The 12064-nt window shown below is 39.5% G+C and overlaps 1 protein-coding gene across 1 annotated transcript; it reads right to left on the bottom strand.

The window, feature by feature from the left end:
* Positions 1–10010: 10010 nt before the first annotated feature.
* On the bottom strand, positions 10011–12064 carry LOC125489904. Its single transcript, XM_048627481.1, has one exon. The coding sequence runs from the start codon at positions 11244–11246 to the stop codon at positions 10011–10013; it is 1236 nt and encodes a 411-aa protein (XP_048483438.1). The 5' UTR covers positions 11247–12064.

The following is a 12064-nucleotide window of genomic DNA, read 5'->3' as shown; positions in this document are numbered from 1 at the left end:
TTCCTGAATCTGAGCATGGCTGTCAAGGGGTTGGGATTGTCCTATCTGAACGCTGGAATAATTGTGTGAAAGAGTACGAGTGCGTGAGCCCGAGACTTATCTGGATCCGGTTAAAAGTAGGTTTGACGAGATTGTTTGTTCTGGGGGTTTATGCCCCGGAGACACTACACAGGAGAAAGATGAGTTTTGGCTAAGTACGAGTATGAATGGAGTATTAGATAATTGCGATGAGAATGAAAGGGTTATTATGCTCGGTGATTTTAATAGTTGGGTAGGTGTACAGCGTGATGGGTATGAAAGTGTACTGGGTAAGTTTGGTGACGTAAGAGTGAATGAGAATGGCAGGTATCTTCTGGATGTTTGCTTAGAAAGAAACCTTGTAGTTTCTAATTCTATGTTCAAGCACTAGGAGATACATATGTATACATGGCAACGACAGAATGAAAGGAGTATAATAGACTTTGTGATTGTGGATGAAAGATTACGCGTAAACGTTGCTGATACTCGAGCCTAATGCCTCGGGGTGTTAATGTTGGAACGGACCATTTCTGGTTGAAAGCCGGATTCGTGGTCTGTTTAATTATTGGCGACACCGACCTCGAGTATCAACAACAAATTTAGAGCGTATCAAAGTAGAAAAATTGCAAGATGATGTAGTAAGTGAAGAGTATAGAAGAAGTTTGAAAGAAAACTTAGAGAGCACTATCTTAGATGAAAATGATTTAGAAGAAAAATGGAAGCGCTTGAAAGACAATTTAGTAAATACGGCGGTGAAAGTATGTGGAGTGAATAAAAGAAAGAAGAGTGGTAAGAGGGAGCTTACTTGGTGGGATGATAAATGCAAAAAGGTAGTGAATGAAAAGAAGATGGCATGGTTGGATTTGTTGTCTAAAAAAGCCAACAACAGAATGCAAGGAAATCAGGGAATGGAAGATGAAATGAAAGAGATTCGTGAAAAGTATGTTTTACTAAAGAAAAAAGTAAAAGAAGTGATTGAAAGGAAGAAAAAGGCATTAAAAGATGAATGTGATAGAAAGTTCTCTGACAACTTTCGAGCGAACATTAAATTGTTCAGGAAGTTGGTAAGAAAGGCTCGAGGGAAGTCAGAGAATACAAATCTGGATGTGATAAGGGATGAAAATGGAGATGTTGTGAATGATGAAAATAAAGTCCTTAAAAGATGGAAAGAATATTTTGAAAGTTTGTTTGAAAGCACAGATTGTATGACTGTAAGTGATGTAGTAGTGAAAGAATTGTAGATGAGGAAAACAAGATAGTATGAAAGAAATTATGGATGCATTAAAAAGAATGAAAGTTGGCAAATCGGCCGGGTATGATAGGGTATCTTTAGAGATGCTAAGAGCGGGAGGTGGAGTGGCTGCAAGTGAGCTTTACCAACTCTTCAATGAGTGCTGGCGTTGCGGTACGGTGCCACGCGACTGGGGCAGAGCGGTCATAGTTCCTTTGTATAAAGGAAAAGGCTCGCTCCAGACCTGCAACAGTTACCGCGGCATCAGCCTCTTAAGTATAGTTGGTAAATTGTATGCAAAAATATTGATTGAAAGGGTAGTGAAAGAGACGGAAGAAAAGATCTGGGATGTGCAAGGTGGTTTTCGAAAAGGGATGGGATGTACGGATCAAGTCTTTTCTCTACGAAGCGTCACAGAAAAGGTCCTTGCAAAGCAGCAAAAGGTGTTCTGTGCCTTCGTAGATTTAGAAAAGGCTTATGATAGAGTGAGGAGGAATGATTTATGGGAGACACTATCCGTTTATGGAGTGGACGGCCACCTGACGCGGGCACTGAGGTCCCTTTATAGGGAATCTAGTGCGTGTGTCAGGATAAACGGAGCCTACACTGACTGGTTTGGTATCCACAGAGGTGTTAGACAGGGATGTGTGGCTTCGCCTTGGCTGTTTAATTTATTTATGGATAGTTGTCTCAAGGATATGAAAGATGATGAAAGAGGTTTGCGAATAGGAGAGTTACTTCTTAAGTGTTTGCTGTATGCTGACGATCAAGTCATACTTGCATCGTCGGTAGAACGGCTGCAACAACAAGTAACTCTCATGCATGAAAGTTTTAAAAGGAAAGGAATGAAAGTGAATGTTAATAAGACGAAAGTTATGGTGTTTGAAAGAGAGGAAGAGGTAACTGAATGTAAGATCACGATCGAGAACGAAAAAGTGGAGCAAGTGAATGAGTTTGTTTATTTGGATAGTCTGTTTACGAGGGATGGGAAATGTGAGGGGGATATTGAAAGAAGAGTGAAAGCGGGAAATAAAGTAAATGGGGCCTTGCACTCTTTCATGAGGAGTCAAAACGTGTCTCAAAAGGCTCGTTTGGCTGTTCATGGGGGAGTGTTGGTCCCTACACTAATGTATGGAAGTGAAAGCTGGGTTTGGCAGAAGAAGAATGAAAGTAGGGTAAATGCTGTTGAGATGCGCTCTCTAAGAAGTATGTATGGACTGAAACTGAAGGATAGGATAAGGAATAGTGTTATAAGAGATCGAGTTGGAGTAAAAGAAGACGTAGTGACCAAAATTGAAAAGGGAATGTTGAGATGGTTTGGTCACATTGAAAGGATGGATGAAAGAAGACTGACGAAAGAAATTTATTGTGCGGAGATGTATGGTTGTGTCGGTAGAGGACGTCCTAGGCGAAAGTATGTCGACCAGATAGGCGACATACTCAAGAAGAGCCAAATTAGGAGTGTCCGAAACCGACGTGCGTGTATGAAGAGACTTATGAATGTGGAGGAAGCGAAAGAAGTATGTCAGGATCGTGGCACGTGGAGATCCATAGTCTCTGCCTACCCCTCTGGGAGACAGGCGTGAGCATATGTATGTATGTATGTATAATATGTATGTATCTGTGTATATATATCAGCTGTCTGAAGCCCAGTCCGATACAGGCTCTGCCTAGTTTTTAGTCGAATGGCCGTGTGTGAGATGTCCCCACAGATTATTATTATTACCTATCTATATCTATGCACGTTTCATTGAGCGAAATGTCTCTGGCTGCCAAATAATTATAAACCTGCCTTATTAACCAGCCTTCATCCAATACAATATTTTATTAATTTTGTGCAACATTCATTTAATTAAATAAACCTTTTGATTTTCACTACAAAAGGATAACTGATATGGTTTCGGAAATATTTCATTAGCATGCATTTTCATGGTGTGTGTGATAACGAGGTTTTCATTACTTTTTGTAATATGTTTAAATTTAAAGTAGTTAAAATATTACAAAAATAATAAAACCTCGTCACGAATGTTGTGTTGAAAAATAAAATTACTCAGTTGGATTAGCGTCCGTCGCTGACTTCCCAGGGTTGTCATACCCCCTGGCCACAGCCAATTGCGGCGCGGCGTGCGGCGCGGCTAGCGGTGAGCGCCGAAAACAAACGCTAGCCAACGTACGAAGTATGCCACAGCTAGCCGCGGCGCGAAATGCGGCGCGGCTAGCGGCGCGGGTTGACTGGCGCGGTGCGCGGCGGCGGCGGGCGGCGCGGTGTGCGAGCGAAACAAATGTACTAGAGAGTATCGAGGCGGCCACAGCTCAAAGCGGCGCGCGCGGCGGCATCAAGTGGACGGACTAGAGAACGCGCGACCAAAACAAATGCGCCGCCGCGGTCGCAACTGGTCGAGCTGTGGCATACCACCGCAATCCGCACCGCCCGCCGCCCCTCACGCCGCACCTCATCCCGCACCGCTGAAAGCTGTGGCCACGGCCTTACGTCGAACGTAAGTAAGTTCAGTTGATACGTCACTACGGGATACCTGGTTTCGACCCCAATCTTCATTATTGTATTTATTTTTAAAGTAGATGTGGATTTGATACACCATCTTTGGACTATCTTGTTTCTAAATCAAACAATGAATTGCCCATTTTTTGGTTGAATGATTTGTTTCAAGATTTATTAGGTGAACGGCAGAACTGTACAAGTTTCTTGTAACGAGAAAACTTCTATTGACCTTTATATAAGATTTGAGAGCCCCCAGGGCACTGCAGGGCCGTGAAATAGTAACACAGTTTTATTACAATATTAATTCGCTTCCACTTTTATCTACGCCCATGAAATTTTAGCATTCTGTTTTTAAGCCATTCTTATTACTTTCTTGGTTTTCCGTGCGAGTTTCTCGCATAAGGGCAAAATATTTTTTTAAAGTAGTACAGAAGTTTCGGAGCCCATTTAATATTATTAGTGTAAATCCAGAAGCCCATTTTTTATCCAGAAAATGTATAGGTATCTGTATGTTGTATTGTGGGTCAGATATTTGCGTCGCTGACTTGATAATACTAACTACCTAGTCAAATTGCGGGTCCGCGCTATTAGGTTTTTAAAAACTAAAATTAAAGACGAGCATAACCGTTCCGATTTGAGGTCCGTTTAATACTGACTCATACAATGACATAGTCTTAACACTAACAGTGGCCTACGTGACCAATCTGCTGACACATCACTCTACACTCCATACAGTTGATGCTTTACAAAGTTGGAGATTCGTGGAATGATCCATCAGCATCCTGGCTGATGCAATAACAATATAATATGTTGCAATGCTTACAGTATCTCTGTTTATGTTTATATTTAAAGTTCCAGAAAGTTCTAAGGGTGAGATACTTGGGGGTACATAACTCCTCCCTCCTTAAGAGCGAAATTATCGGGGGGTTGCACATGCACATCTCGATGATTTCGCCACTGCAACATATTAGTGAGCTTTTTCCTATTTTTAAGAATAAACACAATAATCATTAAAAATACAATAAAATACAGTAAAAGAGTGCCTAGACTAATGCTTTTCACTTTCACTGAATTGCCCATTTCACTATCACTTTCACTATTGAGTTGTTTCAGCATGTAGGACATGTGTTGCAGGTCGCTGAGGTCCATTCCTTGAAGATTTACTGGATTCTCGTTTTCCTTGGAGTTTACTCTGTTTTGTAGTTCCGGCAGTTTTATTGAAGGGATGCGTTCTGATGACATATTCTCGGTATATGATCGTTGATGATGCAGCTGCATATTGTTAATGAAGAGATCACAGGGTTCGTCTATAAGTATTATATACGTACCCTTTATGGAGTTACGGCTTATTTCGCTATTACATCGCTTTTCAATAATAGTTGTGTTGCGGCTATATAATATCCATTTATTAATAGATATTTTCTGAACCTTAATCTGCTCTATAATCACTGCATTCTGATTACAGTGAGTCGGGTGCTCTTTAAATGTCATCAGCTCCTCAGTGCATGTAATTTCAGGGTATGGTGCTCTATTTTCATGAGTGCATAGGTAATTTTCTTCAGATACCTGCTTGCAAGGTTGTATAAGTGGTAAATATGTAACACCTCTCACCAGGATATAAGGATATTTGGGAATTATTACAAGGGTAAGGTTTTCAGGGTCATGAAAGATAGGTAAGGGGTACATTCTATAGTAATTATAGGTAGAGTTTGCTATCAATGGTATTTCTAATACAAATGTTATCTTTCTATCTATCATGTATGATTTAACATTGATTGTATCTTCTATTTTTACTAAATTTTCCAAGGTAGGTGTATACATAAGGTTTTCAGATTTAGATATATTAATTAACAGCTGTAATAAATCAGTTGAGTTAAGTATAGATTGATGTACAATATTTATCTTAGTGAAGGCTAAGGCAGTCTCTAACTCGCTAATCTTTATATAAAGCGTTCTAAAATTACTTACAAATAGGTTATACAAGCTTAAGATATAAGTAGAGTAAACTGCATTATTTTCTTTAGTGCTGATTTCCTTTAACATTATTTCAATACGTTTTAGTCTATTGTCCATAATTTTTGAGTTATTATGTAATATTTCTGATGAGTTAATTAGACCGTCTATCATCTTAGAAACAACGGTTAAGCGTTTGTTTGTAGAGATCTGTTGATTATTTAAATTACTTATTAACTGTTCGTAATGTTGAGCGTCTTCCTGATCTAAGTTTCCTGTTATGACTTTTATTATAGAACCAATAGGGTTCAATATTCCTCTACGGACTCGGTGTGAAGGGATAATCTGTTTAAACTTATCTATAGTAATTTTCTGTAAATACTCTACTTGTTCTCGTATTCCTAAAAATTCATTAAAATAAGGCTTATCTACGGATACTAACTTACTAAAGTTACTATACTTCCTATTATTATATTCTAATTCCATCAGTAGGCCATTTAAATCTAATACCTTAAAAATAAGCCAGTTATCCTGTTGAATAACAGCTGTTCCTTGTCTTACGGGGAGGATCCCGGGATTGTTTTCAATCTTTTGAAGTTGAAGGCCCAGGCTGGGGCTCATGAGAGCCATCATGGCCACTAAGCAGCACCTGCGAAGGGCGTTTTATGTTTTTAATGGGAATTCGAGTCTGTCTACCTCTGACGGTAACAGGTACGATATTTCTTTCAGGTTTTCCTGTAACGATCGCTTTTTCAAAACGGCGTTTATCCTTGCTCCTGCGGGTGTTGACTAATTTTGTGAAAATTGGTTTTCCTTCTGAGAACTGAATATCGGCCTCACCACCACGTTTTTCACGGGATTTTTCTTTTGAGGTAAGCATTTTATCTGATATGTATTTATATAGAATTTTTGTTCGTTTCGCGTGATCTTTCATCAATTTTTGTAAGTATTGTTTCTCGAAGTTTACGTTAAATGGGTTTTCAGACTCTACATGACCAAAGACGACTTCAAATGGTGTTAAGTTAGTAACGGAGTGGATTGAGTTGTTATACGCCATGATAGAGTAAGTCATTATGGATGCGGCGTCGGTACATTGTTGCTCGTATTTTGCCAATCTGTAAATTTCAATTAAGGTGGAATGAAATCGTTCGACTATACCCATTGAGTTAGGGTTTCTAGGCGTGCCTATGTGCAATTGAATTTTATAGAGTGACATCATTTCTTTCAGAAGCTCGTTGTTAAATTCAGTACCGGGGTCGCAGCTTATTTTCTTTGGTACACCGTAATAAGAAAAGTATTTTATTAGTGCGCGGATGACTTCAGGGGTGCTTTTACTAGAAATTTCGATTGCTTGGCCTAGCTTGCTGAAAGCATCAACAAGGGTGAGGTATATTTTTCCTTCGATAGTGAACAGATCTATGAATATTTCCTGAAATGGGGCTTCTTGTGTTTGAGTTAACTGTAAGTATGGTTTCAGGGGTTTACGGTCATATTTCATCTTTTTGCACACGTCACATGAGTTAATTACTGCTGAAATTGTTTCAGTCATGTTATGCCAAAAGAAATGTCGCCTAATGTGTGTGAGGGTTTCTCGAATACCTCTGTGGCAGGTTTTTCCGAGGTGAAATTTCAGAATAACCGCCTTCTGTTCATTTTCGTCCTCGATGAAAACTACTCTTTCAGTGCACTCGAAAAATTGGATTGAACCACCCTTAAAAAGGCTGATTATTATATTGCTGAACTGTTTTCTATGTTCTTCCTGTTCGAAATAGATGAAATACTTGGTTTTTGGTTTTATGTATTCTTTCAGGAATTGTTTTATTAGATCTTGGTTATCTATGGGTAGGAAAACTTCTAAGACCTTTTGTTTTTCGCGGGACCTGTCTTGAACTTGCATACTGTTTTTATACCATTGAAAAACTAATATTTGATTGGGCTTAGTATCGATTGCTTCGTGTAAAATAGGTATACCGTGTGACTGAAGGTCCTGTGTTGAATGTATTGTATCAGATTTACTGGAGAGGGATGGAACCGGATATGTAATATTTTCTAAGTCTGATTTTTCAGAACTTGAGTCGGAGATGGTGATTGTTTTTTCTTTTTCAGAATCAGATATGGTGATTGTACGTGAGTCCTGTGAATCGCGGGGTAAGTCCTTTTTGTCATAATTTACTACCATTGAGTCCTTATCAGATAGTGCATTTACTTTTATACGCGACAATGCGTCAGCGTTACTGTTTTGTTTGCCCTTTTTATATACTATGTCGAAGTCATAGTCTAAGAGATTTAACCTCCAACGGGTAAGTTTGCTGCTGGGTTCCTTGAGAGAATGTAACCACGCCAAGGGACGATGGTCGGTGTAAATGATAAACTTCTTCCCGTAAAGATAGGGGCGGAAGTGTTTGATGGCCCATACAATGGCTAGAAGTTCACGTTCGATCGTGCTATAACGTGATTCGGTTTCGGTCAGAGTGCGGCTTGCATAAGCGACGGGGAGATCACTACCTACTGCACCTTGTGAAAGCACTGCACCAAGGGCTATCTGGGAAGCATCGGTGGTCAATATAAAAGTTTTTTCAGGATCTGGGTACTGTAAGAGGGGTGCGTTTGTTAATAGCTCTTTACACTTCTGAAAGGCATCTATGTATTGTTGATCTATTACAATTTTGTTGCGTTTCTTGAGACAATTGGTAAGCGGTTTCGTTATTTGGGCAAAGTTTTTGATGAATCGGCGGTAATATCCGATGAGGCCAAGGAAACTTTTTATTTCGGTGGTAGTTTTAGGTATGGGATAATTCAGGACTGCCTGAATTTTATCGTCATTCGGCTGTAAGCCGTTCTGAGTTATTTTGTGACCTAGATAAAGAACTTCCTTGCACAAAAATTCTGTTTTGTCTAACTGTACTTTCAGGTTGGATTCTCTAAGTCGTTGGAAAACTGTTTTGAGCTTGTGAATGTGCTCCTGAAGGCTAGCTGAAAAGATTATCACGTCGTCCAAGTATACCATGCAATGGATGTTATGCAGGCCTCTTAGAACGTTGTTCATTGCGCGCTGAAAAGTAGCGGGCGCGGTTTTTAAACCGAACGGCATACGCGTGAACTCGTAATGCCCGTTCTGAGTACTGAACGCTGTCTTCTTTCTGTCTCTTTCTAGCACTTCTACCTGGTGATAGCCGGATGCCAAATCTATTGTGCTGAAATATATAGATTTTCCTAGCTTATCTAGTAAGTCAGTGATGTTAGGCAAAGGGAACTTATCGTCTGTAGTTATTTCGTTAAGGCGTCGGTAATCGACTACCATACGGAACTTTCGTTCGCCGGATGCATCTAATTTTTTTGGTACGAGGTGAACTGGGGCACTCCACGGAGAGTGGGATTCCTGTATAACGTTATCTTTAAGCAGTTTTTCCACTTGTCTATTGATTTCCTCATTAAGGACCGGGGGTAATCTATAGGGTTTTACATAGATCGGATCTTCGTTAGTGGTTCTGATTTCATGTTTTACCTGATTGGTGAAAGTTAAGGGTAATTTATCTGTGTAAAAGATATCGCGGTACTCATAACAAAGTTGGAAAATTGCTTTTCTTTCCTCCTCGTTCATGTGATCAAGGCGGATTTTATTAAGGTTGTCTTTTAATATTTCGTCTACATCATAATCGGTGGTGGCGGTGTTGAAATGACATTTTATTTCTGTTTCCTGAAAAGGTTGGACCTGAAAAGGCTTATGGAATGTAAGCGTTACGCTTTCCTCTGAAAGATTTTGTATTATTGTTTCAGCGAGGCCATTTTTACAAGTGACTATTGCTGAAGGCATTCTAATTCCGTTTCCGAAATCTCTGTAGTCAATTATCGCTTCACCATTTTCTAAGCTCGTGGGAATTTTCACACGGGTTTCAGAGCGGGGCTCAAGGATAGCCTGTCGAGGTGGACTGTATATTATTGGTATCCGTGTGTTGGGTGTTATAAGTAGTTGGTTTTTCATATCTACTGTGGCTTCAAGCTCCGTCAGTAGATCTGAACCAATCAGACCGTCATAGTTTTTATCTATGCTGTACAGATAAAATTTATGTTTCAGTGGGCTCTGAAATGTTTTCAGGAGAGGTATATAAATTACTTCTCCGTGCTTACTGCGTGAGTGGGTACTAATTACTTCAAAGGGCTCTTGGTATTTGAAGTCTGAAAAGTAATAGTTCGCTATTTCAGGGCTCATGAAAGATCGGGTGCTACCAGTGTCGATCATGAACTTAGCATTTATTTCAGGGATGACTATGTGGGGTAGTTTATTAACTTGGTGGCAATTTATTTGTATTATCTCTTCGGGTTGGTTGGGGAGGCTTCTTCCTGAAAATTTTCATTTTCAGTTTCAGTCTCTACTTCCTGATTAGACATAGGTGGGATTTCATTATAGTATTCGTCATTGTACGCGGGTTCTTCGTGAGCGTACTCAGGATAATAGACATTATCGTCATAGTTTTCAGGTTGATTTTGCTCTGATTCGGGTTCGTATGGCAACTCGTTATAAAAGAGTTGGTTCATATTGGTTGGTTTTGAGAATTGCTTTACAGGGGCTGTTCTCATGGATACGTCAGTCGTCACTGCGTTGTTGGATTTATAGGGGTGAAACTGCTGGTTGGGAATTCCAAATTTAAACTGTGGTCTTTGCAAGTTTTGGTTGGGGATGCCGAACTTAAACTGATTTTGGGGTAAGTTGGGCCTGTAACCAGTTGGCTGAAAATTGGGCCTGTAGCCTGTAGGCTGGAAATTCGGTCTGTAGCCTGTAGGCTGGAAGTTGGGTCTAACATAGGGTTGATTTTGGGGGATGCCAAATTTAAATTGGTTATTTTGTGGAACAAGAGGTCTGAAGCCTTGCTGAAGGAATGCTGGTGGTCTGAAAGAATTCTGGTTGTTAAATGATGTTAACTGAGGGGGTTTTGACGTGGGGGTTGCATTCTTTAACATATTGTTTCTAGATTGATATTGGAATTTGAAGTTTACCTCTTCCAATACGATGCTGAGGGCACTTTCAATCGAATTACATTCTTTCAACCGTACAATCCGTATTAAATCCTCAGGCAAGTTATAGAGGAAAACATTTTTGGCAAGATTCTCATATATTGTTACTTTACTTTTTCTCAGTTGTTGGTCTTCCAAAAGGTTGACCTTGGCTATTAAAGCGCTTTTAATGTGTTGTATTCTACTGTAAAAGCTAGAAAAGTCTTCTTGTGGGTTAATTTTTAACGTTTCCAATTCGATGGCTATACACTCTTCTGAGCGTTTATCACCGAAGCTTTGTGTCAAAATTTCTTTTAGCTGTTGCCATGACTCTATATCCTGTCTTTCGCTGATAAGAACAGCGGCTTTGTCAACTAGTTTGCTCGTAATTAGATGGTACAGGTAGAGCTCCTGTTCGGGGTTGTTATCTCCTTTATATGCATTGATAACATATTCGCATTTCGTGAGAAATGTCCTTAGTAACTTCCCGTCACCATTGAAGGTGGGTATTACTCCAGAAAATTCGCGGGGTATTAAAATTATTTTAGACATTACTGATTTTAAGCAAACGCTTCCAAAATAACTCAACAATTATGGGAATTTTCCTAGAATAATGATTACTTATCCTATATTTTACTTAACTAGGGGTTGCAGAATTTGATGCACTATTTTTAGCTTTACAATTAACTTTTTCTTACTTTTAATCAATTTAATCAATTTAATACACTTTACTTAATATCTAGCGTTAAGCAGAGAGAATTTGATCCCTAAATAACATGTGAAAAATGGAGAGGACTGGATTTGGGAGGTGAGAAGTGTACTTACCAACGCATCGCTGCCTCAACACTCGAGCAAAAACACTAATGCACTTTTGAATACCCTTTTCTTGACGTATTTGTTTGGTTCTTGGAATAGCCGTTTAATAGCGAATCGCGACGTAATTTCACCTTTTTAGGTAAGCAAAATTTGATGCTCGAACCGACAGATGCGAAACACGCGCTGCTAATATTAGCGACTATCCTACCGGCTGCGCCAGTCAAATTGCGGGTCCGCGCTATTAGGTTTTTAAAAACTAAAATTAAAGACGAGCATAACCGTTCCGATTTGAGGTCCGTTTAATACTGACTCATACAATGACATAGTCTTAACACTAACAGTGGCCTACGTGACCAATCTGCTGACACATCACTCTACACTCCATACAGTTGATGCTTTACAAAGTTGGAGATTCGTGGAATGATCCATCAGCATCCTGGCTGATGCAATAACAATATAATATGTTGCAATGCTTACAGTATCTCTGTTTATGTTTATATTTAAAGTTCCAGAAAGTTCTAAGGGTGAGATACTTGGGGGTACATAACTACCTA

This window comes from Plutella xylostella, chromosome 18, assembly GCF_932276165.1.
Source record: "Plutella xylostella chromosome 18, ilPluXylo3.1, whole genome shotgun sequence".
Lineage (NCBI taxonomy): Eukaryota > Metazoa > Arthropoda > Insecta > Lepidoptera > Plutellidae > Plutella > Plutella xylostella.
This window is presented reverse-complemented; position numbering and strand designations above follow the sequence as displayed.

Excerpts from the sequence above, each read along its gene's own strand:
- LOC125489904 (XM_048627481.1), bottom strand. The coding sequence starts at position 11,246 with ATGTCTAAAATAATTTTAATACCCCGCGAATTTTCTGGAGTAATACCC.